The sequence below is a fragment of the Myotis yumanensis genome, unplaced genomic scaffold (assembly GCF_028538775.1).
Source record: "Myotis yumanensis isolate MYYU_CA2020_CCGP unplaced genomic scaffold, mMyoYum1.0.hap1 SCAF_12, whole genome shotgun sequence".
In the NCBI taxonomy this organism is placed as follows: domain Eukaryota; kingdom Metazoa; phylum Chordata; class Mammalia; order Chiroptera; family Vespertilionidae; genus Myotis; species Myotis yumanensis.
Genome location: NW_027223763.1, coordinates 30,651,146 through 30,678,994, shown reverse-complemented (window position 1 = coordinate 30,678,994; position 27,849 = coordinate 30,651,146). Strand labels below are relative to the sequence as shown.

The window sequence follows — 27,849 nt, the reverse complement described above, 5'->3', positions numbered from 1 at the left end:
TGTGAAATGCACCTCACCTGAAATTCAGAATTTATAACACAAGTATATCCTTAATTATTTTTCAGTAAAATAGTTTGACTTAAAAATTTATCAGCCACTCACTATATAGGAAAATTTCTAGATTTTAAAGTGTTACTGTTTATTTTTTTCTTTTGTTGATTATACACTTTTTTACTGGCAGATCAGATAAACAAGTATATAAAAGAAATATTTAAACTATTCTTTTGGCAGAGGATAAACTGTGCAGATTAAATGTCTCAATTTAATCTTAAATAATGGTTTGGAATCATACAAATTTTTAAGAAGAAAAATAAAGACTATCTAAACAGATTCTCTTAGTTTATAACACACTTCCAGAATAACTCTCAGAAAAAAAAATTCAAAAATACTCTACTTTAAAAATGTCAATACCATATGGCTTTATGAAATAACTTCTAAAATTATATATTTTTATTTAAAAAGGATCCCAAGTTTTAAATAAACTGCTAGCAATAACAATTTCTTCACTTAAAAGTGCATATTTGAGGGTGCGACATACTTTTTGAACAAATAATTTTTACAAATTTTTAACACATAAAAAAAAATAAATCACAAAATATTTTTAAGGGGGAAAAGTTTTCACCAAAACTCATCTTTATATAGATTGCAATAGATGACACTTTTCCTTTTTCTTCTTTTTATAGCATCAGAATTCTCAATGAGGTGCTTTGGCAATTTTAAGATATATCACAGTCTCCACCAAGACATACTGGCATTAATGATTTCCGTGGAGATGACAATTGCCTTGATGACTCAGTGTGAATAGACACATTTCTGGGCTGGTTCTCCAAATCAGCAGCAAAGGTGCTCTCTTCTCTTACATTGAGAGTTTGTTCAAGTGAAGCTGGCTGGAGTGGAATATTATCTACAGTTTTGTTGGCATTATTTAAGTCGTTAAGAGTGGTAATATCACACTCTTTGTCCAGAACACTGACTTCATCTTCTATTGTAACTATATCTTCAGTTTCAAATGTTTCCAAAGGAGCCAAAAATTCACTTTGTAGAGGGTCTTGAGGACCACTATTGTCACATTCTGTATCCTCCTTTACTTCAGAATCCTTATCACTATCACTGTCAATGGTAATTACAACTGGGGAATGTGAAGCATTATCTCCATGGTGTTTCTTATGCTTCTTCTTATGTTTCTTCTTTTTCTTTTTATGATGCCTATTTGTATCAGTAGCTTTCCCTTCATAAATTATCTCTACACTTAGGCTCCGGGTCCTCCTTTTCCTCTTCTTGTGTTTTGTCTCTCTGTCTGATCGGCTATCTGAAAAACTATCACTCTCATTTTTATAATTTCCATCCAATTTTAATGAAGATTGTTGGCAATGACCTTCCTTTACTTTAGAAGTAAACTCACGAGATGGTTGAGCCACTTCGTTAGTACCCTCCAAATGCCGTGTTTTGTATTTTCGTTTCCCTCCAGGCTTTTCATTTCTCACCCGGTCCGGCCCTGTAGATGCAGTCTTTGATCTATTACTAGATAGGCTCCTTGACCTGCGCCTTTCATAGTAGTAATATTTTCTTTCACTGTGATTATTTTTTTTCCTAGCATTTGTTCTTTCAGAAAAGGATTGAATTCTAAATTCTGGACTTGAAGATTGTCTGGAATAATGAGCTCTAGACAGAGTTCTCCTTCTATACGATGATTCATAGCCATCTCTATCCTTGTTTCTACTATAGTAAGTATACTCCCACTTATATCTCCTTCCATAATTATTTTTTAAATAATAATGATCTCTAGTTCTACTCTGTGATCTTCTTTTACTATGATCACTGCTACGAGATCTTGATCTGCTTGTGCTTTCACTACTTAGAGAAAGAGTTTGGCTTTTTCTCGACCAACTACTATCTCTAGTTCTTGATCTTTTTTTGTCTCTTCTACTTCTAGGTTTACTACTTTCCCTGCTTCTGGATCGTTTTCTTTTCATTCTTTTCTTTCCATGATGCCTTCTACGATTCTTCTGATCATGCCCACTTCTACTCTGGGAACGTGAATCTGAACTTCTCGATCTTCCTCTCCTTCTGTGTCTATGGTTATATGGGGAATATACTCTGTCTCCTCTGACAGATGAGCTCAGGTCTCTGGGAGAGGACAATGATGTACATTGTTTCTCTTCCTTCTTTGACTTGATTCTTGTACTGGAATCACAATGATCTTTATTTATTTGCTCATCCTTTCCAAGGACATAGCGTGGAGATGAACATCTGCTAACATCACTATCACCAGAACTGTAAGATTGTTCTTGTTCTTGCGTCTTCACAGTCTCCATTTTCTCATAAGAGCCTAATTCCTCAGAATCCGAGGACAGTTCAACAAGTTCTGGAGTCCTCTCAGCTAGTGGCTTAACAAACCCAACAATGACACAATTATCTGAAGAAGAATCACTGTCATTATTTAGGTCCTCATTGGTTTGTACTTCCTGTATCTGAGATGTGGCTCTCTCTGTTACAAGTTCTTCATCTGAACTATCAGAAGTATTTAAAAGGGAAGACATGACAGCATGTACTTGCTCTGAGCTTGAGTAAGATGGCCCTGGCGTCTCGTCATCCCATGGTGCCCGACTGACAGTGGCCACATTAACATCCATCTCTCGGGTCTCAGCCTCATCTGGAGAGATTGTTATGACAGAAGAATCCGAATGGCTACCTTCTTCGTAGGAAGGAGCAGGGCAATCATAATTAGCATGCTGATCAAAGGCTGCCATGTTAAAAGGAGACCTAGCAAAACTGATGAATTCATGTATAAAATGCTCAGTCCGATTAAGTAAAAATGGCCTTAAATCAGACACAAATGCCTGACTCTCCAAGTCATAGCGAGTAACATTACTCATAATGATGTGCTGTACTATATTTACTAAAGATCCATGAGCTCCAAAAAGAACTGTAAGTTCGCGTTTTAACCAGGGGACTAATCTGTGAAGACAAGCTGGATTTCTACGGAAAAATTCAGCTGAAATATCCCTGTAGCGACCACCATCTTCAATATTTCTAACACGAGCACCAGCTCGATAGAGAGTTCGCCTAAAATTAATAATATCTTGTTCTTGAATTTTCCGCAAAGATCTTTCATCTGTAGTAGTTGGCCTCCTTGGAATCTGCCTCATAAATTGAGAAATTTCACCATCTCTGGGTCTTGTAGAAATGCCTAACCCTTCAAATAATACTCCACTATCTGGTGGAGTTGTTGTTCTTCTATTCATGGTTCTACTGGGTGAATAAAAAGAAGCACTTCGTTCTCTTGTCATAGTTGTACGATAGCGAAATCTTCGACCATCAGGGGTGGCAAAAGAACCATTACATGACGAAGGCCTTAGGACGTACTCTTTGAAGTCATCTTCTGCCCTCACAGAATGGAAAATAGAATCAAAGGGCTGTTTACATAGCGGACATTCAGCTTTGTTTTTAGACCACTCTTGTACACAGCGAAAACAGAACTTATGTAAACAGCGATCTAAGTAAGACACATTATCAAATCTATCCAAGCAAATAGGACACTTAGAATCAGGAGATGCATCAGCTGGTACTGTCTGTTGCAATTTGCTAGTGCCAGCTTTAGGTGAAAAGTTGTCCATTTTATATTCCTTAGCTGCTGATGCCATTACCTGTAAAAGGGAAAAATTTACATCAATAATCCTGTAAAAGAGAAATGACCAAACTTGCAAAAAAAATACAAACATACTTTGGTGAAAATAGTTCAGTAGTTCATTATCTTTAAAGGGGCAGTGTCACCTACTAACATAATACTTAAGTACAAGTTCAAAAGACAAATTGTCTGGGTTTGAATCCTGATTCCATACTAGCAGTATGCCTGTACAAGTTACTATCTCTATGCTTTAATTTCATCTGTAGATTACTGCATCACAGGGTTTGTGAAGATGTAAAAAACCCTTAGAAAAAGGTGCCTAGTACATAATAAGCTCTCAAAATATTATATAACACTCTGTTATTTTTTTAAAAAATAATTTAGCCCTAGCTGGTTTGGCTCAGTGGATAGTGTCAGCCTGCGGACTGAAAGATGCTGGGTTCAATTCCAGTCAAGGGCACATGCCCAGGTTGCGGGCTCCGTCCCCAGTAGGAGACATGCAGGAGACAGCCGATCAATGAGTCTCTCTCATCACTGATGTTTCTATCACTCTCTCTCTGTTTCCCTTCCTCTCTGAAATCAATAAAAATATATTTTTAAAAAATAATGAGAAATACTTGATATATACAAAAAAGTACAAAGAAAAATATTCCAAGTATCCATGTGTCTACCACTCAGATTTAACAGCATTTTCTCTGGTTAGTCCAGATTTCTAAAAAAATCTCCCTTATGTACCCTTCTATCCTCTGTAGAAAACAAAGACCCCAAAACATCAAAGTCCTCAGTTAGTGTTATTTCTATGTATAGTTTTATATCTTTCATATACATACCACAAATAATATAGACTATTGATTTATTTGTGGTGTTGTATATGCACCTTTAAAAATAGCTTTAGTAATAACTTTCTATGGTGACAGGTGGTGGTTACTAGACTTATTGTGGTAATCACATAGTAGGTATATAAATGTTGAATTACTATATTGTACACCTGAAAAATAATATTGTATGTCAACTATACTTGAACTTAAAAAAAAACATTAGTGAGATAATTTGCATACCAGAAAGTTCACCTGTTTAAACCAATTCTGTGTTTTTTAGTGAAATATTCTTTTAAATACAAAAAGGACTTTTAGTGAAAATTAAATTAAATACTAAATGTAAAACCACAAGGGCAGTACATGGCTCACAGCAAATGCTCACTAAATATTATTATTATGTTGTGATTATTATTACTACACTATTGTTACTATGCTATTATAGTCAGTTAATCACTGATTTCCTTTCAACCCCCTTAAACAGCCTTTCTTAGCCTTTTTATTTAATCTAAAGTCAGCCAAAATGTATCCTGAATTATGCTTTCAGTCCCTTTCCCTTATTATCTTTCCCACAAGGATCATTAGAATCTTAAAGATTAGTTTTATTTTAAATTCATCAGTTTATATTGCCTATAACTTAACAAATGAATTTGCCAGAGCTGAAATCTAATTTGCATTACATTTTAGCCTTATCTTATAAAATTCATCTAGCTGCATTTTACACAAATCATTTTATATATGTTAAATATTAGTTTCTTCCTTTATGTTTTCCTGAGCCTATTATTAATCTTTAAAAACTTTTTTTAATTGATTTTAGAGAAGAGTAAGGGAGAGGGATAAAGAGAGCAGCATCAATGATGAGAGAGAATCATTGATTGGCTGCCCCCTACATGCCAGGAATTGAACCTTAACCACCTAATTCATAGGTCGATGCTCAATCACTGAGACAAATGGCCTGGATTATTACTCATCTTTCTCTACACCTCTATCACAGGAACTCCCACCACTAGTCAACTACTGACAAGTTAGTCAAATAACAGAACTGTGATTTTCTAAACAATAGACTCATTGGTTACACCAAGTTCTACCAAAAACAAACAAACCCCACAACAAAACTCTGAAATTGTAAAGTAAGTATTTCAACATAGATTTCAAATTAAATGTGCTCATCCTAGGGCATCTTAACTTTCTCAGAGCAGTAACTCAATAGGAACTCAATGCTGAACAAGTTTCTTCAAGGGGTCCAACTATTTCTAGTTTTCTATTTTCTACAGTGGAAATGCAAAAATCACCATTGTCCTTAAGAGAATAGAATCATAAATATAGATCACCAATCGTTTTTCTGTCAACATATTTACATTCTGAAACCTTAATATTGCATACATTTCTCAGCATTTCCTCCTATGTCTATTTTTTATTCTCCTACTCAGGAAAAAAACCAGACAACAAACCTTTAGGATAAGACACAACTAAAAAAATTAGCCTGCTATATTTGGTCAAACATTGAATTAACATACCCCTAATGCCTTGGCAGAGACAGACCAAATGATTCCGAGGGGCTTATAGGAGAGGTTCCCCACCCCTGCTCTCTATATAATAAAAGGGTTATTAGACTTTTAAGTACATTGTTTCTAATTTTTTATTTATTGATTTTAGAGAGAGGAAGGAAAAGAGAAGCATCTATTTGTTGTCCCACTTATTTATACATTCACTGGTTGATTCTTTTTTTAAAAGATTTTTTAAATTGACTTTTAGAGAGAGCGAGGGAGAGGAAGAAAGAAACATCGATCAGCTGCCAGGTTCGAGACGAAACCTGGGCATGTGCCCTGACTAGGAATCCAACTGGCAACCTTTCGGTGAACCAACTGAGCGACACCAGCCAGGGCCATTGGTTGACTATAGTTTTGCATGTCACTGATTAAGTACAAACGAATCTCACCCCCAATCTTCACCACAATTAAATTACCTACCAAAACTTCCATTCACTTTTCACTTCTATTCACTAAGTCACTATTTGCCTCATCTCAGTCCCGCCCCCTTCCAGTGTAGGAAACTTCAGCCCACGAGGAAAGCCACACTGACTGACTGGGCGAGCCCGGCCCACAGTGCCTAACACCGCACGGACAACTCCATCAGTCACGGACTATGTCCACGCTTCCTTTGGTTGAGAACTGCCACCGGCCAGGATCTAACACAATCACCACGTGCATTACATTATCACAACGAACTAAAATACTGTTATTCCCATTTTACAGACAGGCTTAGAGAGGGTAGAGTGGTTCTCAACCTTCCTAATGCGCGACCCTTTAATACAGTTCCTCATGTTGTGGTGACCCCCAATTTCATTGTTACAAATTGAACATAATTAAAGCAGAGTGATTAATCACAAAAACAATATGTAATTATATGTGTTTGATGGTCTTAGGCGACCCCGGTGAAAGGGTCCTTCGACCCCCAAAGGGGTCGCGACCCACAGGTTGAGAACCGCTGGTTAGAGAATCCATCCGTCACACCTCTGAGAGTGGAAACGCCACGGTTCAGACTCGAACTTTTAGTGCTGTTCCCCCCATCCCTCAGAGACCAAGGTCTTTCCAGGACGGCTTGTCGCCCTCCCCACCCCAGCACCGATCCACAGGTGCGCTGCAGGTGTCCGTTTGCCCGCCGTGCCCGCCGAGGCCCGGACGGCCTCTCAGCTCCCGAGTCTACGGAGTCTACGGGCCTCCCTCTGGAAGGGAGCTCCTGCTCGCCCTGCCCTTCCGACCCCCGCGCCCCATTGTTCCCGACCTCACTCACCTCGGAGAAGGTCGGCGAATGCCGCGCTGGGGCACTGGTGGCCAGCTCCCGACGGCCGAGGAAGCCAGGTCGGTGACGGCAGGATCCGCGAAGGCGTACCCGGCGACTTCTCCGCGGACCCTCCGGCGTCGGAGCGTGCGGGGGCGCTTCACCCTCCTCGCGAGACAGCGGAGACCCCGGCGGCTGTTGCGACCCCTGTGACGTAAAGCGCTCATCACCAATGGTAGCTGGGAGGCGGCGGCAAGAGCCCAGCTCACCCCAAGGCCCCCCGCGCGTCAAAACAAAACACCCGCCCGCGTGACGCATGCGCAGTAGGAGGGCGCCGGCACGGTGCCAGGTGCGCTCGGCCCTTCGCCCCGACCCGCCGAGTTCCTCGGAGAAGCGCGCCGCCGACCCTCCCGGGCAGAAATCCCAAAGCTCCCTCCCCATCACCGACCTCGATGTTAATCTCTGGAGGTTACAAAGGCAGTAACTTAACGTTGGCTCCTAACTTGGCAGGGAAACACGATAACTAGCTGGTCTCCTCCAAACCTCACCAAACTTTGCGAGCCGTTATTAAAAGACTCTAGAGCAGCGGTTCTCAACCTGTGGGTCGGGACCCCTTTGGGGGTCAAACGACCCTTTCACAGGTGTCGCCTAAGGCCATCGGAAAACATATAATTACATATTGTTTTTGTGATTAATCACTATGTTTTAATTATGTTCAATTTGTAACAATGAAAATACAGCCTGCATACCAGGTATTTACATTACGATTCATAACAGTAGCAAAATTACAGTTATGAAGTAGCAACGAAAATAACTTTATGGTTGGGGGTCACCACAACGTGAGGAACTGTATTAAAGGGTCGCGGCATTAGGAAGGTTGAGAACCACTGCTCTAGTGTGTAAAGGAACTGAGTGGCACGGAGGTGAAGTCACTTGAACTCCTAGGTCTAGGTCCTCCTACCTAGACTCTAGAAAATAACACGGAGATGTGACTGGAACCCAAAGCCAGAGCCCAACCAGCAGCTACCGTCTTCAGACAGAAAGCGCTGCTCCAGTCGGGATACACAGGAGCCAGCTTGAGGACATGGCCTTGAAATCTCCGCCAAATAGACCGTTTTCCTATCAAGACGGCTTCCCCCTTTCCCGACCCCCGGGTCAGGGTTAAGACCCCATTGTTGGATGAGCTCCGAGATGGACGAGAGAGAGCGCTGCGCCCAGCGCGGCCCACTGCCCGGCCTCCCCCCGCCTCGGCCGCGAGCGTCCCCGACGCCGTGGAGCCGACCCGGGGCAGCCGCGCGGGCCAAACCGCCGTCCTCCCGCCTCGTATGTGACACGCGCTCACGTTCCAAGCGCAGCAAACACTTGCTGACGGGCAGGCAGTGTGCCGGGGCACGGAGGCCACGTTACTTCTGAGAAGTTACCGTTTACATGAAACCAGGCCCCGCGTTATGAAAGACTTTTTGTTTCTGGAAGAAGGGCTCAGTTAACAGGGATTCCCACAACGATTTGTCACTGTTATATACATGTGGGTGGTATTGTTTACGCCAACGATAAATATACGAAAGACTCTCAATATGAGGTGGGAACAGATGCAAGAGGAAACGTTAATCCTTCCAGAGTTAGATGCCGGTGTCATGTTTGAAATATGTATTAGTTTTTCAAATACACGTTAAAATGCACAAGACGGTACATTACCTTGCATTAAAACTGCACTGCAACTGAAAGAACCCGCCGACAAGGTGCGCCTAACTCTCTAAACGGCCAAAAAGGCCATTTAAATCATGTTCTCGTTGGTCTAATCCCGGCCGGAAAGGCGGGCAAGGCCCGCGGTCCCGCAAGCCCGCCCCCGCTCCGGGCGGAAGAGCCGCCCAGCGCTCGGGAAAGGCTCCCGGAGGCGAGGGGGCGGGCGCTCGTGCCCGGATGTAGGATGGCCGCCGCCGCCGCCGCCCGACAGCCACGGCCCCGGAGGTCACTCTAGGCCGGCAGGCCTGCCCGTTCCCGCGGATCGCCGTGGTCTCCTTACCATGAGGCCAGTGAGTCGCCGCACCCTGGACCGGATTTATTCCGTGGTAGGTCCCGGGTCTGGCGAGGCTCCACGGTGTCGGCTCCCTCGCCCCCGGGCGGGAGCCCCCGTATTCCTTCAGCGCCCAGAAACCCAAAAACCCATTCCTGAATTAAGCTTTCCACTCCCTCCCCGGACTCCGCCTCTTCCTGGAGGACACGCTCTTCCGCTTCTTACGTCAGGACAGTGGGTGGATTCGCCTCCGGAATTCCATTTATTCGTTGGTTACTGTAATTTCCACCTTAGCAACGTACACGGCAACCAATGGGGAGAGGGCAGCGAGGAAGTACTACCCACAGTGAAATTTTTGCTGTTACTCCCCCTCTTGCATTTTTATTTAAATTTTTATTTATTCATTCATTTTTTTTAGTTGCTCCTCGCGATCGTATTACTTTCCTGGGGATATGTTATCTATGCATCGACAGTAGCCGCTCGACGACAACTAAGGAAGAAATACCCAGACAAAATATTCGGGAATGAATGAAATTTGTAATTCCTCTAGATTTTATTCTATGCAAATACTTCACTTTATGCTTACCTGACACATGGCTATATTTAAAGTAAAATCCATAATATAAAGTTTTCAAATTTATTATTGCATACAGTCCTTTATAATAAACCATGAATGTGCTAACTTTTCCAATACGTGTACTTTTAAGTTCTCATATAACAAAGCAACCTAGATCTGACAGCCTTTGAGTATCAGATCATAGATGAAATGACATGATTTTCCATTTAGAGTTCCCAAAATACTTCTTTTAAAATGCCTCAGAAAGCCACCTTTAAAACAAAAGTGTGTGGAATTTCTAACCTTATATTTGTTTATTACATTTCATTCTGTTGCATACCTACACAACAGACTAAGTATTATGTAAGAAAAAAAATATCGTGTGACTAATTTTCTACATTTTATTTTCTGACTCAAGAATGGCCAGAAAAAGGTGATCGTTCATATCATTTTTTTAAGCAGGTCCAGTTTGTACTTACTGTTAAATAACTAAATAACTAAAAAAGTCTTAAATTGTACAGTGTTTGGGAAGAAACAGGCAACACATATCTGAGAGTAAACTTTATTAAAGTTACTTTTCCAGAGAATATATTCAGTAAATATGGTAATGTAGCAACAAAACTTAGGCTCATATGCCTTTGAAATTTTAAATTAATCTTCAATGATGTTGATCAGGAAATTCTTTCATTGGTGGAATTACTTCTCCAGTCTCCAGAATTATATCACCCTAGGAAAACAAACATGTATTAGTAGAAGGATCTTGTCTGCAAGGTATATCCACTCAGTCAGACCTCACACTGAAAATCTAGTTCAGCTTTGGCATTCACATTATAAAGGGACCTAGACAAAGCAGTGTCTGTCTAAAGATGAGAAACCAGTAATCAAAATCTTAAGGTATAAGTGAAAGAATAGGGGAAGTTTCACTCAAAACAAAATGACCAGAAAGAGCATAAAAGTGGTCTTCACAAAGTGACACAGGAATAATGTTTACTTGCAAGGCCCCAAGAAATAGAAGAAGCCCTAGAAAAAAGTTACACGGAAACACCTTCAGCTCAATCCTGGAAACTCCATGGACAAACTATATAATTAGTTAACATAATTTCAGGCAAATTACTTAGCTTTAGTTTCAGCTTTGTGTTCAAGATAGCAGATTCTATCAACCTGACAGTCCATGAATGACTGGGTAGAGTAGAATTATTCCTCATCCCCACCCCAGCCTTTTCCTGACCTGGTACTGCTCAGGATTGTTATTTAATAAAAAAATAAACTTTATGTTTAAGCCATTATACATTTTGGGGATAATTTATTACCACAACTAACATTACCCTAACACAGACATTAACATTCTGAAGTGGTACTAATGCTGCCGTAATAAAAATTAAACCACATGGCGCTGGCTTAGCAGTCTGGAGGCAAGGACACTGGCATTGGAAGGTAAAAATAATATGAAAGCCAGTAATAACTTGGAAGCAGACTGTCTAATGAGCTTGAGGTTCTAGGAGAGGAAGCTGGAAAAAAGTTAGGAGTTCAACTATTAGTTGTCTTGGAAAAGTACCTTAGGAAACATAAGCTCTGGCAAGAAGTAGCTGATTTGAAAGCAGAAATAAAAAGAAGATATCCAGGACCTTTCAGGATTGGAAAAACAAATTACTTCTGAATCTTTAAATAGTAAGGGTTAACAATGAAGACAGTCTGAGAAACAGAAGCCCAATAAAGCTCAGTAAACAGGGACGCAGCCCTTTGTCAAAGATCAGATTGAAGTGCAGTCTGTTTCAGATAGCCTCCGAATAGCTGCCACTGCGTTGAGAGGCAGCTGCATGACAGCGAAAGGAGAGAGGAAGGCCGCCTCCTCCTCCCCCCCCGCGCCGCGATCTCCGGAGCTGCTCGGGCAGCGCAGCGTAGGAGCTGGAGGTTCGCTCGGCCGCCCCGAGCCGCAGGGCGCCGGGTGGGCGGCAGCGGCCCGGTAGCCCGGGGCTCTGCACGGCCCCGTAGAGTGGCATGGCCGCCCTCGCCCCTCGCCATCCCTGCCGCTCGCGCCCGCTCGGGGACTGGCGGGCCGCGGCGCACCTGCTCTCTGGGCGCGCAGCCGGCCCTGCCCTGCCCTCCGGGTGTAGCAGGCAGTCATGCCGCGCCCCACGCCCGGCCGCGCGCGTCCAGCCCGCTGGCCTTCCCTTAGGGCAGCCCAGCCCCGGGGAGCCCGGCGCGCCCGGCCGGCGGCGAGATGAGCTTCTTCGGCTTCGGGCAGAGCGTGGAGGTGGAGATCGTGCTCAACAATGCGGAGAGTAGGAAGCGGGCAGAGCACAAGACGGAGGACGAGAAGAAGGAGAAATATTTCCTCTTCTACGACGGCGAGACGGTCTCCGGGAAGGTGAGCCTCGCGCTCAAGCACCCCAACAATCGGCTGGAGCACCAGGGTATCAAGATCGAGTTCATCCGGCATCGGTCAGGAGCAGATGTCACAGTGAACACCCCCTTGTGGGTTGAAAACCTCTTGCAGAGAATTCATGCCCTATACCACATGCTGCGTGTTTAACTCTGTTTTTAGACACTTCCTGGGAAGGCTTGTTAGATGCTCTCTCGGGTCCTCAGGGTTCAACGAAGAATATCTGGCCTTTTGCAAAGGCCAGAAGCACTGGCCCCAGGTAGGAGGGGTCTGGGGAAGGGGAGTCCCTGCGCAGGTTTCTGCAGGCAGTGCTCAGCCTGAACTGTTCACCTCTGGCATTTCAGAGAATGAAATCAGGTGGAAGACCAGCTGATCCCGCAGGAACCTCTGTCGTTATGTCAAATCCAGAATGAGTGTGGCCTTTTATGTATCAGAAATAGGTCTAAAGAATGAGTTTCATACCCTCTGCTCTCCGGCTTCTAGCTTAGATAGGATTTCTCAACAGCATGCTGTTGACATTTGGGGCCCGGTCATTTCTTTTGGTGTAGAATGTTTAGCAATGCCCCCGTTTCTACCCACCCAATACCAGAAGTACCCCCCAGCTGTAACCTCAAAAATGTCTTGAGATACTGCCTTACGTACCCTACAGGGTAAAAATCCCCCTAATAAAGACCCACTGAGTAGATAGGATGAATCCAAAATATTTTCAGCTGAGTGTAACATGTGAGGTAGGGAAGTCCTTGCCTGCTTCAAGTAGCAGCTTTAACACGGTTGCATGGATTCTTTGGCTCTGTCATAGCAGTGTAGACAGGCAGGGTTAGCCTGTGTCTGAACCACCGTTCCAGGTGGCAATACAGAAAGATAACCACAATGTCTGCTGCCCCAGTGGGATTGACTGAGCTGCCCTGGGGGGGGGGGGGGGGGGGGGGGAGGGTGTGTGTGTGTGTGTGTGTGTGTGTCTGAACGCAGAGGCTGCCTGCTGTACCTGCCCTGACTGGTTTCTTGTCTAACTCCTTGGATCCCAGAATAGCGTCACTGCTGAGTTTTCTCAGTATGTTTTATTGCTTCCATTGATAACTCTTCCTGGGCCCCTGAGCACTCTGGGCTGACTTGACCTTGTGCCTTTCTCTGGGCTACTTTCTTCCCTGTAAGACGAGGATAACAAAATCACCCCGTGAGAATGTTGTGATGTCCAAGGGTTGTGCTTCATGCAGCGCGTGGCGTATCTGTGCCATATACCTAAGACGGTGTGCCTGCTGACTGACTGCAGGGCACCACAGCCAGGCATTTTGTTGAAGTTGTGGTCTTGTGGTTTTCTCCTTCATTGCACTCTTTGGCTATGTATGAAGTGGGTGGGACTCGGTCAGATTCTTTCTGAGATCTGGCTGTATGGTAAGAAAGTTGATTGATATCATTGTGCTCTGTCCCCTTCCTCATTGATTTCCATTTTAACTCAAATTTTTTCTTATAAACAGTAGTCTCTTTGATTTGGTTCTTTTCTTCTCTCTCTCTCTCCTTTCCCGTCCTTCCTTCTTTCTTTCCTTCCTTCCTCCCTCCCTTAGAAGAGTTAGTTCTGTATCTTGAAAATGAAGTGGTTTATGTAATTAACCTTATCCTTATGACTAATTTATTTTTTCTCCTGATGAAAGTGTATTTGTCACTGGCTGGAGGGGGTCAATGGGGGGAAAAAGGGGACATATGTAATACTTTCAATAAAGAATTGTTTTTTTAAAAAAAGAAAAAAAGAAAGAAAGGAGAGAACTTGGTAACTGTATAGAAAGGTGCCACCTCCCATTTTCAACTGTAACTACTACCTTACACTATTACACTATTTCCTCCTCTTTTTCTTTATTTTTGTACAAGAATATACAAAATAGGCACTTGAAGTGACAGTGAAAAAAAAGGAACATTTTAGTCAATCACTTAGCAAGGGAAAGGAGAAAGAAAAATAGTGGGAAAAAAAGAAAGAAAAATCAGATGTTTTAAGACTTACTGGGAATATTCTGGGCTTCCTTTCAACCATGCCATATGGTTTTGTCTGCAATGAAAGTAATGCTCTGTTAATTATGGTTTTAGAGTTTCTTCTAAAGAAATAGATCATATACCAAATGTTTAACTTAGTCCCAAATTTCCACCAAACTCCAGACTCATACAACTGTATACTCAATATCGCTAGCAGTATTTGGCTGTCAAGCAGGCACCTCAAACTTAACCATGTCCAACACTTAAGTTTCCCCAGTCCCTAACTTGCCCCTATCTTGGTACAAGACCCTTTCATTCTCCCAAGTAAGTAGGACAAAAACTTTGACTTCTCAGCAAATCCTGTTGGTTCTACCTTGAGGTTATTTTCTGAATGTGCTGCTCACCACCTCTAGTACTACTATCCTTGTCCAAGTCTCTATCATTTTTCACTACAGTCTAATCTCTACACTGCAGGCAGAGTCAAGTAATTCTTTTATCATGTATCACTCCTCTGCTCAAAGTTTCTTAATTCTTTGAGACAAAGCCAAAGTCCTTGCAGTGTTCTCTAAGACCCTGCACAATCTGGCCCTTGGCTACCTCTCTGAACTCCTACCTCTCTCTCCTGTACTATAGTACTTACACTATGGTAGCTCCTTTGCTATTGGTCCCATCAGTTGGGCCAGCTTGAGCCTCAGAGCCATTATACTTAACTAGAGGCCTGGTGCACGAAATTCGTGCACTGGGGGTGGGGGAGGGTGTCCTCTCAGCCCAGCCTGTGCCCTCTCGCAGTCCGGGACCCCTCACTCCTTACCACTCGCCCGCTCACTGCTCCTTACCACTTGGCTCGCTGCTCCTTAGTGCTGCCACGGAGGCAGGAGAGGCTCCCACCACCGCCACTGCACTCACCAGCCATGAGCTCAGCTTCTGGCTGAGCAGTGCTTCCCTTGTGGGAGCGCACTGACCACCAGGGAGCAGCTCCTGCATTGAGCGCCAGCCGCCTGGTGATCAGTGTGCATCATAGCAACCAGTCATTCTGGTCGTTGCACTGTAAAGGTCGCTTAGGCTTTTACTATATAGATGATTCCTCTACCTGAAATGCTCTTCTCCTAGTTATTTGCTTGGTCCATGCCCTCAAGTCATTTATGTTTCTCTTCAAATAATACTTCCTTAGAGAGGTCTAATTAAAAAAAAACAACCCAGCTCCTATCATTCTCTAGTCTTTTACCCTGCTTAGTTTTTCTTCTACAGACTTATCACCTCCTTTTATACCTCTTTGTTTATCTATTTATTACCAGTCTCCAAGACCAGAATAAACATTTCATGAGGGCAGGGATTCATCTGATTTGTTCACTGCTGTATCCCTGTTTAGAACAGTGCATGAACACAGGAAGAACTAAATAAACATTTGTAGAGTAAATGTATTGATTAAGCATATACATCTTCATGAAATACCAAACCAAAAAATGTATGGCATGATATAAAATTCAGAGAAACTGAAGCCAAAAGCAGGAAACTTAGAATTCAATTAGAGGACGTTAAAGTGTTTTTAAAAACATTTTACATAATACAATGTGAAAACATTAAAATGTCTTTAAGAACTCAAGTCTGGCTGGTGTGGCTCAGTGGTTAAGCACTGACCTATAAACCAGGAGGTTATGGTTGAATTCTCCATCAAGGCACATGCCCTGGTTGCAGGGCACATCCCCATTAGGGGGCATGCAGGAGGCAGCCGATCAATGATTTTCTCTCATCATTAATGTTTCTCCCTTCCTCTCTGAAATCAATTAAAAAATATTTTTTAAAAGAACTCTGACCAGAAGTAATAAGACATTGAAATGTCATCAGAGAGAGATGGTAAAGTTCAAATAGGCAGTAAAGGTGTTAGCAAAGTGGCTGCAAGGGTTATTAAGAATGCAGTCCTGCCCAAATCAAGAAAAAATAAGGTAAGAGAGAGGCTTACGGACCTCTACTGACACATAATCTTTAACTAATTATGTCCATCTTTGACCCAGGAAAAATCACCTGGAAGTACTAATCCCTCAAATAAGCAACCATATTAATGTCTTGAATTGTTGATCCAATAGCTGCAGCTTGTTAAATTCACTTCTTTTAGGATATAAGTGTCTTTTCATTCCTAGAAAAATTGTTAAATATAGGTATTACAAAGTAAATCAAATCCAGAGTATAAACCGGTGAATGTCAAATTTAGTAAGTTCCAAACACAACAGACAATCCATATATTGTTTACAGTATTTGTAATGCGTAAGGTAACCTGGCTATTAGAGGTTTTAAAATACTAATTCTAGAATTCTGGAATTAAAGAGCATAATTTATTTAGACTTGTGATTTTAAGGTTTTTTTTGTTTGTTTGTTTTTTAATATATTTTATTGATTTTTTACAGAGAGGAAGGGAGAGAGATAGAGAGTTAGAAACATCGATGAGAGAGAGACATCGATCAGCTGCCTCCTGCACACTCCCCACCGGGGATGTGCCTGCAACCCAGGTACATGCCCTTGACCGGAATCGAACCTGGGACCTTTCAGTCCGCAGGCCGACGCTCTATCCACTGAGCCAAACCAGTTTCGGCGTGATTTTAAGTTTTAAATGATTTTGTTTCTTAAGATCATTAATTTGCCCTATAAATATTTAAAAATAAAATGTATAAATATAGTTTGAAACATTTAAGAGAATTTGATTATGTTTGTAGGTAGAATTGTTTTAGGAAAGTTCAACTTGAATTAATCCAAAAATAATGAGAACAAAGAAAGGAGACTGTTCATATTTTCCTAGCTATAAAAGTATTTTAACAGAATTTAGAAAACAAATTCAAAGAATTAGAAAAATGTTTTTTTTAATTTGAAACTAACAAACTGAATATTAATTTATATTCCAGATAACTGTGAACAGTTCTTTCTGCACATAAAAACCACTCTTGGATGTTAAAAACAAAACTGACAGAAAATAATATATTTTCTTTTCTAGGGTCTTGCATGTTAAGGAAAAAATACAGACCTATAATCATATGAAGTGGCCTGTATACTTGTAGGTGAACATAAATACAAAAACTTTAAGCCCATCAACAATAAACATTTAAAATATTCTCTGAAACTTAGATATATAAATTGTTAGTACCCTTTAATGGTTGCAGAAAGATTTTCTGTGGGGGTTTGTGTGTGTGTGTGTGTGTGTGTGTGTGTGCACCTATAGTGAAAACACTAAATCCCAACTCTAATTCCTACATTAACCTCAGATTTCTAAACATAAGACACACCCTGTCCACTGGGACATCCAGAGAAACAGATGTGATAGCTCATGTTCCTAAACAATTTTACTTTCTCCCCAGGACCAGAAAGCCCTCCTTTCCAAGGCTAGAAATTTTAGAATCATAAATGACTCTGAACCTTGGTTTCATCCCTAACTTAACTTGGCCTGTTTCTTCCTTTGAAAGTATCTCCTGGTTTCACTTTTCTCTTCTATTCCTGCTGTCTTTGCCCTAACCATATTCTCATCAACGAACACCTACTAAACCATGACAACGTCCAGCTGATTTGCTTGATGTCAGGACTTTCCTCCCTCCAATTCTCCCCACATTTTATGTTTTCCTAAATATATCACTTTTATAAAGTCACTTTCCTACTTAAAAGTGGAAAGCTTCCCACTGCCTACCACATAAAGTTCAACCTCCTCTGCCTAGTTTTCAAGACCTTCCATTAATTGGTCCCAGTTTACTGAGCCAAGAGTCTTGGGTAGATATGGCTATGCTCATTAGTGACTCCATATCTTTCTTTGTCACGGGAATAACTTGTCTCCAACATACTCCTACCAGAATCACCTATCTTCCAACTGTACTATAAACTCCTTGAGGTCAGGAATTTTGTCTTATATATTTTCTATAGCAATAAAGGTAGAGAACATAGTAGGTACTCCATAGTTGTTGATCAATGGATATAATCTGCTTAGTTAAGAGAACAAAGATGATGTCAGCAATCAGAATTTTTTTTTTAATATATTTTATTGATTTTTTACAGAGAGGAAGGGAGAGGGATAGAGAGTTAGAAAATCAGATGAGAGAGAAACATGGATCAGCTGCCTCCTGCACACCCCCTACTGGGGATGTGCCCACAACCAAGGTACATGCCCTTGACCGGAATCGAACCTGGGACCCCTCAGTCCACAGGCTGACGCTCTATCCACTGAGCCAAACCGGCTAGGGCAGCAATCAGAATTTTAAAGAGACCACACAATCAACAGAGAACAAGTCATGTTAGAAGGAATTTTTTGAGAACCTCAGTTATTTGTTTCATTCTCCTTTTAACAAGCTAACTTCAATGAGATTATCTACAATTTGTTAGGCAATCCCTAACTTTTGTTGTACCTTGAAATAATAGTTGCAAGAATTATAAAAGTAAATTTTTTTTAACCCAGTTATTTCATAGTAAATTGCCAACTGGTTTACTTTAGGTTATTTCCTACAAATAAGGACAATATTCTTTTAAGGACCATATTCTTAAAATAATTGCAATAGAGTCATCAAAATCAGGAATTTAACATTGCTATATTACTGCCTCCTGCCTAAAGGACCCATTCAGTCCTAACCGGTTTGGCTCAGTGGATAGAGCGTCGGCCTGCGGACTGAAAGGTCCCAGGTTCGATTCTGGTCAAGGGCATGTGCCTTGATTGCGGGCACATCCCCAGTGGGGGGTGTGCAGGAGGCAGCTGATCGATGTTTCTCTCTCATCGATGTTTTTAGCTCTCTATCCCTCTCCCTTCCTCTCTGTAGAAAATCAATAAAATATATATTAAAAAAAAAAGAACCCATTCAAATTTTACCAATTGTCTCCATAATTGTTTGAAATTCTCAGAAAATTCCCTTAGATGACTTTTTCTTCATTATTTAGACGGTTTAAAAATTTGACTGTTAAAACCATTTTTTTTCTTTTGACTAAACAGATTATGCCTATTAATCAAGAACTGCATTTAGTTGACCTCTATTTAGTTTTTTTCAATCTAGAAAGAATCTTCTGTCAATCTTTAGCTTTTAAGATCTTGACACTTTTGAAGTTGAACAAAGCTGAAAAGTCCCTCAATTTGGGTTTGTCTTATGTATCCTCATAATTAGATTCAGGTTATGCATTTTTTGGCAGGAATATTGCAAAATTGATGCTGTTTTCTTTTTATTGTATCCTATCAAGTAGTACATTTCTGTTTTGCCCATTATTAGTAATGTTAATTTACATTTCTTAATTTAGGTGGTATCTGTCAGGTTTTTCCACCACAAAATTACCCTTTTTCTCTTTGAAACAAATAAGTATGTTTAAGATCGGTATTTTGAGATAAATCTTAGTATCTTTTGATGTTCCCTGCATGAAAAAAATATTACTATGATGATCCTCAAATTATGACTTTTCTATCATTCCTTATCCATTTATTATTTAGCAATCTATTATACAAAAAAAGCTTTCTCTTTTACCCATTTATTATTTACTTATCTATGAGTATCGGCTTATGGATCTACATTTTATTTATTCAGTTGTCTATCATCTATTACCATCATTTATTTTGATGCTCAAACTGTCCCAATGAGAGTTCTTTCAAGCTGACTCTGTGTCCTTGTGATATAGCTCCATCATTCTTTGAACAATTCTTTACCTTCTGGAACAACAAGCTCATCTTGTATTTTCCCTGCCTCAGCCCTAGACCTGGCCATATCTCCAAAGAGCTCTGGATCCTTTCAGTGAAGAATTTTATTTAGAAAATAAGACCAGGCTTCTGGATGTGCTAATTACCATGAGGTAGCTCTGCCACCAGGCACTGTCAGTGGACAGAGCTAGAGAATATCCACACTTACATCTACATTTACTTCTATATTTTTCAATCATTATTAAAAACCATGAGTTCACAGCCATACTCCCAATTCCATTCTAGTAGCACAGGGTTTTTCTCCCTTCCCATATGTATAGCTCCGTTTTCCAACAATGGGAATCCTGATCCCATTATCAATTTTTGTACTTATCTGACCAATGTTCCTGTATATAACCAATCTCCTGTCATGATCACCATACTCCAATATAAATAACATCCTCACCTCATTCAGGTTCTGACATCTTACTCTGTGCTGCCACCTCCATCATTGCCCCAAACCACCCTTCTTCTAATATCCTACACCAGGTTGCTGCCACTGCTTCTTTCCAAACAAGTCTACTCACCAATACTTTCCCTCTACCCACCATGCAGCAACCTACCCGGGATCTAACACTTCTCAATGGGTACAAGAATACCCTCCTACTCTGTTTGGGTTATAACACTCCACACTGGGTAGCCACCACTGTTCTCCCTTCCATGCCACTCCCAAAATGCACTCCTCCCTCACCCTGCCTGGGCTCCAACACCCTACACCAGGCTATCCTTAGCCTTTAAACCACCACGCAAGATCTTTCAGTGAAAAAGTTCAAGCTTTTGAACATCCTGGATTCTAAAGAAAAAAAGTTGTGAAAAATCAAATAGAATGAAAAAAAGGGAAATGGAATGATGACAAAGATAACCTTTGACTATATCGAATTTTACCTTATACCAGATCTATGATCAAAAAGAGAAACAGAAATTCCTTTCTCCCTTCCTACTCATGATCCTGAATTTACACTAGTATTATTAGGTCAATTACATTCTGATCACTTAAATACTGTTTCTAGGAGGAAATGCAATTAAAGTTGTAAGCAATTAATATAAAGATTAACTTTTTGAAAAGCCATATATTACTTATATTTAATTAAACTTTTTACCTAAAAGGACTCAAAGGTGTTCACAATCAGTTACAAGAGGCACATTATTTCCACTAAGTAAAAGCAGGGTAAGGCATACCCACATAGGAAATAATTTTGTACAATATTAAAAATAAATTCTGAAAAACACATATTTAAAACATACTTACAGCCACATGATATTTTAAATGATAATGAATAATCCAGGCAGGTATAAGTACATGAGTAAAAATAAGGAAACCGTGTCGGTACGTCTTATAGACCTAGGGAGAAAAAACCATACACAAAATAAAACAGATATCCCATATTTTACATTTGTGGCAGAAAAAAACGAAACATCAATAATACAACAATGTCATGATTATTTTAAAATCTCTAAATGCTACAAATTCCTTATAGTCTGTAGCTAACCTCACTCATTTAAATATTTTTACTAAACATAGGGCCCGCTAGGGGATACCTAGAGTGCAGGGCAAGTTGCACTAAGACAAGTAGCATTTTGCAAAACTATAGTAAGGCATTTATAGATTTCAAAAAAATATTATTTCTAGCCCTGGCCAGGTAGCTCAGTTGATTAAAGTGTCATCTCGATACACCAAGATTGTGGGTTCAATCCTCAGTCGGGGCACATACAAGAATCAACCAATGAATGCATAAATAGATGGAACAACAAACAAATTGATGTTTCTCTCCCCCCCACCCCCCCTAAAAAAAATTTAAAAAAATACTTCCTGCCGAAACCGGTTTGACTCAGTGGATAGAGCGTAGGCCTGCGGACTGAAAGGTCCCGGGTTCCATTCTGGTCAAGGGCGTGTACCTTGGTTGCAGGCGCATCCCTAGTGGGAGATGTGCAGGAGGCAGCTGATCGATGTTTCTCTCTCATCGATGTTTCTAACTCTCTCTCTCCCTTCCTCTCTGTAAAAAATATATTTAAAAAAATACTTCCTTATTATCTTTATTATAAGTTTGTTAAAGATAAAGCATGGCATAAATGATGAAAGAATAATTTTTATTAATTTAACCAGAATGATCAAACCTACATCATTTTTCAGGTAAAGTCATCTCCCTGATTTATCCATTTCAGATACCCACAAACACCACTTGCATTATTCTAAGTGTGAGGTGAAAATCTGAGCACATCAATGCTGGAAAAAGTGTTTTACGTACTGGGATAGAAGGGTTCCAAGCTTACTTTCAGATGCCTTTATACTATTTTGAGAAAGGCAAAAGAGAACTAAAAAAATTGGAACTTTTCCAAGGCAGCCAATTTGACTGAAACATACCTATCCTTTCAGGGAAAAGATTCTAAGTGTTGTAATATGATTGTGGAAGAAAAAATTAACTCAAAGTAAGGTAAGATGGATTTCAATAAGTGATTATTTACTTCTTTACATCATGGGAGGGATGTCTATTTTCAACCAGTGGCTGCCCAAATCAACAAGTAATGTCAAGGATACAAAGGGTGAGAGAAAAGTTGAATTAGAGTTTCATTTTACCATCATAAAAAAAAGTATCTAAGCCCTAGCTGGTTTGGCTCAGTGGATAGAGTGTCGGCCTGTGGACTGAAAGGTCCCGGGGTTTGATTCTGGTCAAGGGCATATGCCTGGGGTTGCTGGCTTGATTCCCAGTAGAGGGCGCGCAGGAGGCAGCCAATCAATGATTCTCTCTCCCTCTCTCTTCCTCTCTGAAATCAACAAAAATATATTTAAAGAAAGAAAAAAGTATCTAAGACCACTTTTTCAGAAAAATTTGCACCAGACTTTGTAGCACTGTAAGAAAGTAGATACACAAAGATTTCAATGTGAACTCCTTTAATTCCTAGCTCTATGGCCTAGCTCTAAGGGTAAATCACTGACTGAGCTTTTGTAGGCCTCAGTTTGCATTCATTAATAACAGTTTTCTATCTTATAGGAGAAAAGAATTACATAAAGTAACACATGCAAAACCATCAGCAGAGAGCCATGCATAACGTAAGCACTCGTGTTACGTATTAGTAGTATTCCATTATTATTCCATTATTATCAACCAATGTCGTAGCGAAGTGAAAGCAATTCTGAGATATAGTGCTTATCACTCATAACGGATGTGATTTAATGAACGACCTCAAGAAAATGTGCAGAGACCCTGAAAATAAAGACAGCTCCTTGAATGAGTGACTTTCTGCAGAGTACAGTGCAGGAATGGCATTTTTAAATGACAACGTGTATTTCACGCACATAGTGGTCGTTCAGAAAGGTGGCTCTTGAATGACTCACTAAGCAGGGCAAGAGGATTCTGTCCGTTACGGTGACCACATGGGCCCGTACCATCAGCCGGAGACTCGCTGTGCTTCGGGATAGCGGGCTGCAGTGTTAGTTGGGTCTCTAGAACCTCAACTTTACACAAGTGTTCTCAAATACTAAAATCGTGGAATTCTAACCGGTGGACCCTTGGCTCTCCGTCTGGGGGAAGATCTGTACAATCAAGAGACCCAAACGTGCGGCAAAACCCAAGCAAAGATTCGCCCCCTCATCACACTAGACAGCAAAGGGGCATGGCTCTCCCAAAGTCGCACATGCCCTTGGACTCCTGGCGCCCAGGCCAGGACTCTTGGGACAGGGCTGCGATCCGGCTAAGCCTACGTCTCGGTAGAACTAATGCTCCCTCGTTCGGGAGGAACCACCGGGCTTGCGGGCGCAGCGCGATGTCCGCGTCCTGGGTTTGGCCACGGGAGCGGGCATCCCAGCAGACAGTCTGGGGGTCGTGGAAGGTGGTGGTGTGGCGGGCGAGGGAGGCCGGTCACTCACCAGGTTCTTCCAGGGGGTCGGGTCCTGCAGAAACTTGTTCCAGAATCTCTCCACAGGCCACATCCTCTGCGGGGGCAGCACCGGCTCCCGGGGGCTCAGCTCCTGGTCCTTCAGCCATCGCCGCCTCAGTTCTCGCAGCTGCTGCAGCCGCAGTTTCTCATCGGCCGTGTACCCCGTCATGTCGCCGCTGGTACCCCGGGAGGAAACGGCGCGCCCCCGGACCTGGGACCGGTCACTGACGCGCGCTCCCGCTGGGCAGAGCGACCTTGCGAGGACGCCTGGGAGCGGCGCGCCGTGATGACGCCGCTCTGGTCTGCGGACGCTCCAATCGCCGCGCACGGGCCGGGCATGCGCAGAGCCTGCGCCCACCGCTCTTCGGGTGGGTCCTGAGGACCAGCGGGAGGATGGGCGGGGCGCTGTAGTTACGGGATGAGGGGCGCGAGGAGACGTAGGAAGTGTGAGGTCGGAGGTAGAGGCTCTGACCGGGAAGACCTGGAGAGCTGGGAGTCGGAGGATGCGAGTATGCGATTCACTGAATGTGATGTCCAATGTAAAATTCTTGGCTTGCCTCTCACCTTGGAATTCCTCTTCTTGTGACTTCGAGTCTGTGGATTCGACTCAACAATTCCACTTTTAGGACTTTGCCCCCAAAATACGGTGGTAAAAATATGAAAGGAATATGTACGACTATTCACTGCAGCACCATTTATAATAAATACTGGAAATTACCCCAAAACTCCTCAATAGAGAACTGGTTGAAGAAATTATGGTACAATGACACAATGAAGTGTTCTATATACAACTGGATTAATCTCTAAAATAGATTGTAAAGTGAAAACAGTTAAGGGGAGAGATAATAGTAATACTAAATATATAAAATGTTTGATTAAATTTTAAAAATAATGGAAAGGAAACGATTTAAAAAATATTACCTTTTTTTTTTAGGATAGAGGAGAAATAGGATAGAGGAGACAGGGATAGAAGCTAAACTTCTTAGAATATATCTTATTTAATAAAACTGACTCTAGAACCATGTAAACATTTCATATTATCACAAAACTAAATTTACAAAAAGAAGCCTTTGAAAATTAAAAACTCACGGATCTAACTGATCTGCTTAGTGGCATAATCTCAAAAACACATACCATTTCAAGTAACTTTATTTTTTCCATTATTTTCCTTCATCCTACTAAAATTTAACACAGACATAACAAAAATACAAATAAATATCAGTATATATAGACTAATTATAGTAAAATATGTTTAATTTTATAGAACTTTGTTACTTCAGGACCAAAAATCTACATTTTAAGTACCTTTAAACCATCAAATTATTGTACATCTAAAGAGAGATATACCTCAAGGACAAAAATTCAAGCTGTTTTAAGTAATCATATTGTTGGTAGTGATGGTGATGGAGGTATTGTTAATCTGACACTGAAATGAAATGGTTTTGCTGGGATTTCTGTAATGGGAAAAAGGAGATACAAACGTAAACTGTATGAGTTTAAGTGAAAACTCTATAGTCCTGAATTTGCATCAAAAGCATCATGATCAATTTTAGGCTCATTGAATGGCCAACCTAGTAACCATGAACATCTCTAGTTCCTAGATTGTGACCTCTAATTATCATTTTTCATTCAAAGAAACTAAGACTTCTTGGAGTGGCAGTTCTCAAATATTTTGCTCCCCAAAATCTTAAAAATTGTTGAGGACTCCAAAGAGCTTTGTTTATGTGGGATGGATATATATATATATATATATATATATATATATATACATATATATATATATACACATATATATATGTAAATTAGAATAACACTAGAAATTAAAACAGATTTTAAAATAACAAACTATCCATTAACAATTATTTAGTGAGAAGAGTGCCATTGTCTTTACACTTTTGTAAATTTCTTGAATGCCTGGCTTAAGTAATAACAGCAGAATTCTTTTTTTAAAAATATATTTTATTGATTTTTTACAGAGAGGAAGGGAGAGAGTTGAGAGTTAGAAACATTGATGAGAGAGAAACATTGATCAGCCGCTTCCTGCACATCTCCCACTGGGGATGTGCCCGCAACCCAGGTACATGCCCTTGACCGGAATCGAACCTGGGACCTTTCAGTCCGCAGGCCGACGCTCTATCCACTGAGCCAAACCGGTTTCGGCAACAGCAGAATTCTTATAACCGCTTCTGCATTCAATCATATCACACAACATCACACATCATGTAGCCTTTGGGAAACTTCATACCCATTTGTGAGAGAATGAGAGTTTAAAAGGGCAAATAGCAATTCAGTATTATTATAAAAAGAATTTTGATCTCCCAGACCCCGTGAAAGGATCATAGGAACTTCCAGGGGAAGAGAATGGTCCCCAGATTACACTTTGAGGACCACTGCCTTAGAGAAATAGCTAATTCCAGGTCTGAGTTAGGAAATATAAAAGAAGCTTGTCTTAGCAAAAAGCAGGGAAGTTTTTAAAGACTAGTAAAGTCAGGTCAAAAGGATTCAGGAGCCAAGCTGAATAGACTTCCATTCGTCAAAGATTGGACAACGTGATTAAAGCATTAATAAGTATAATGATGTCAGTGGATTGAAAAATGTAAAATACATTCACATACATAAGTTTATAATGATTTTTAAAAACTCATTGGTCGCCCTAACCGGTTTGGCTCAGTGGATAGAGCGTCGGCCTGCAGACTGAAAGGTCCCAGGTTCGATTCTGGTCAAGGGCATGTACCTTGGTTGCAGGCACATCCCCAGTAGGACGTGTGCAGGAGGCAGCTGATTGATGTTTCTCTCTCATCTATGTTTCTAACTCTCTATCCCTCTCCCTTCCTCTCTGTAAAAAATCAATAAAACATATTTAAAAAAACCCCAACTCATTGGTCACTTTTAAATGGTGGTAGGGAATCAATTCCTCATTTGGAAAACTGTTAAGTAGAAGAAAAATTACGCATTTTTCTGGTCTCTATAAATTGCACCTTAAAGTAACAGAAGTTGATGAGAGGAAATTTCTTCAAAGAAGAAAAAAAACTAATAAAAGGAGGAGCGATGGCAGTTAGAATATCACTGTTTTGCAACCGTTAGTTCATTAATGAATCAATGCAGTGATCAATAGCTTCTGATATCTCAAAAATAGAGCAACTCCGCCTCCTAGTGGAAGCCTACCTCATTGCCTGTGAAGTAACCTTGCCAAACAAAAAACTGAACCTGAGTCTGATCAAATTTCTAAATCTAACTATTCATTTAATGGAAATACAGAGGAACTCCTATACAACACTGAAAGGACGTCAGAAAAATCCAGATTGTAGACGCTGCAGAGAAGCGACTGTTTCTTAAACAAATAAAAAAAAAATATCGAGCCCTAGCTGGTTTGGCTCAGTGGATAGAGCGTCGTCCTTCAGACTGAAGGGTCCCGGGTTCAATTCTGGTCAAGGGCATATGCTCAGTTTGCGGGCTCGCTCCCCAGTAGGCAGCCAATCAATGATTCTCTCTTATCATTGATGTCTCTCTCTCTCTCTCTCTCTCTCTCTCTCTCTCTCTCTTCCTCTCTGAAATCAATAAAAACATATTTAAAAAATATATGTCAAGGGAAAAAAGAGAGAGAACCCATAGATTAAAAGAGAAAATCATAACTCAATAATAACAACCTGATTTAAAAATGGGCCAAAGGCCTTAACAGATACCTCACCAAAGGAGATATATAATGAGAAATAAGCATATGAAAAGATGCTCCACATCATATGTCTCCAGGGAAATGCAAATTAAAACAATGAGATACCTCTACACACCTATCAGAATGCCCAAAATCTGAAACACTGACCCCACCAGATGCTGGTGAGGATGTGGAGCACCAGGAACCCTCATACATTGCTGGTGGGAATGCAAAATGGTACAAATACTTTGGAATACTGTGTGGCAGTTTCTTATAAAAGTAAACATTCTTGCCCTAGCTGGTTTGGCTCACTGGATAGAGCATTGGCCTGGGGACTGAAGGATCCCAGGTTCGATTCCGGTCAAGAGCATGTACTTTGGTTGCAGGCACATCCCCAGTAGGGGGTGTGCAGGAGGCAGCTGATTGATGCTTCTCTCTCATCGATGTTTCTAACTCTCTATCCCTCTCCCTTCCTCTCTGTAAAAAATCAATAAAATTATTT

The 27,849-nt window shown here is 41.1% G+C and overlaps 4 protein-coding genes across 6 annotated transcripts in view; 1 reads left to right on the top strand and 3 right to left on the bottom strand.

Annotated features, from left to right (window-relative positions):
- RIGI (RNA sensor RIG-I) overlaps nucleotides 1-9,327 on the bottom strand; it is a 58,517-nt gene extending 49,190 nt beyond the window's left edge. Inside the window, exon 1 of one of the 2 annotated variants that reach the window (XM_070431386.1) lies at nucleotides 9,248-9,327. The gene's annotated coding sequence lies outside the window, so the exon portion shown is untranslated. Of the gene's footprint in view, nucleotides 1-7,236; nucleotides 7,314-9,247 lie in introns of those variants that run through there. The other variant, XM_070431385.1, reaches the window with a different exon arrangement.
- On the bottom strand, nucleotides 260-9,336 carry TOPORS (TOP1 binding arginine/serine rich protein, E3 ubiquitin ligase). The gene is made up of 3 exons (XM_070431381.1): nucleotides 9,248-9,336; nucleotides 7,237-7,431; nucleotides 260-3,647 (listed from the first exon to the last, which is right to left on the bottom strand). Exons 1-3 carry the CDS (start codon nucleotides 9,248-9,250, stop codon nucleotides 717-719), a joined length of 3,129 nt encoding a protein of 1,042 aa, XP_070287482.1. The 5' UTR covers nucleotides 9,251-9,336; the 3' UTR covers nucleotides 260-716.
- On the top strand, nucleotides 9,148-9,925 carry SMIM27 (small integral membrane protein 27). Its single transcript, XM_070431389.1, has 2 exons — nucleotides 9,148-9,293; nucleotides 9,657-9,925. Exons 1-2 carry the CDS (start codon nucleotides 9,249-9,251, stop codon nucleotides 9,768-9,770), a joined length of 159 nt encoding a protein of 52 aa, XP_070287490.1. The 5' UTR covers nucleotides 9,148-9,248; the 3' UTR covers nucleotides 9,771-9,925.
- A 415-nt stretch (nucleotides 9,926-10,340) lies between these two features.
- NDUFB6 (NADH:ubiquinone oxidoreductase subunit B6) lies at nucleotides 10,341-23,968 on the bottom strand. Of its 2 annotated transcripts, XM_070431387.1 has the most exons (4): nucleotides 23,685-23,961; nucleotides 21,069-21,161; nucleotides 14,171-14,215; nucleotides 10,341-10,521 (listed from the first exon to the last, which is right to left on the bottom strand). In XM_070431387.1, exons 1-4 carry the CDS (start codon nucleotides 23,862-23,864, stop codon nucleotides 10,453-10,455), a joined length of 387 nt encoding a protein of 128 aa, XP_070287488.1. In that variant the 5' UTR covers nucleotides 23,865-23,961; the 3' UTR covers nucleotides 10,341-10,452. The 2 variants fall into 2 exon arrangements, with proteins under 2 accessions (XP_070287488.1, XP_070287489.1); XM_070431388.1 differs by lacking the exon at nucleotides 21,069-21,161 and having other exon boundaries at nucleotides 23,685-23,968.
- Between the last annotated feature and the right edge of the window lie 3,881 nt (nucleotides 23,969-27,849).

What these genes read in the sequence shown, in the direction of transcription:
- TOPORS (XM_070431381.1), bottom strand. An exon ending in ATTCGCCGACCTTCTCCGAG is followed by an intron (nt 3,648 to 7,236) that starts GTGAGTGAGGTC and finishes TCCCTTTTACAG; the next exon opens with GTAATGGCATCAGCAGCTAA.
- NDUFB6 (XM_070431387.1), bottom strand. Translation starts at nt 23,864, where the DNA reads ATGACGGGGTACACGGCCGATGAGAAACTGCGGCTGCAGCAGCTGCGA. An exon ending in CGACCCCCTGGAAGAACCTG is followed by an intron (nt 21,162 to 23,684) that starts GTGAGTGACCGG and finishes TTTTCTCCCTAG; the next exon opens with GTCTATAAGACGTACCGACA. An exon ending in ATTTAAAATATCATGTGGCT is followed by an intron (nt 14,216 to 21,068) that starts GTAAGTATGTTT and finishes CTTTCATTGCAG; the next exon opens with ACAAAACCATATGGCATGGT.
- SMIM27 (XM_070431389.1), top strand. Translation starts at nt 9,249, where the DNA reads ATGAGGCCAGTGAGTCGCCGCACCCTGGACCGGATTTATTCCGTG. An exon ending in TGGACCGGATTTATTCCGTG is followed by an intron (nt 9,294 to 9,656) that starts GTAGGTCCCGGG and finishes CATTTTTTTTAG; the next exon opens with TTGCTCCTCGCGATCGTATT.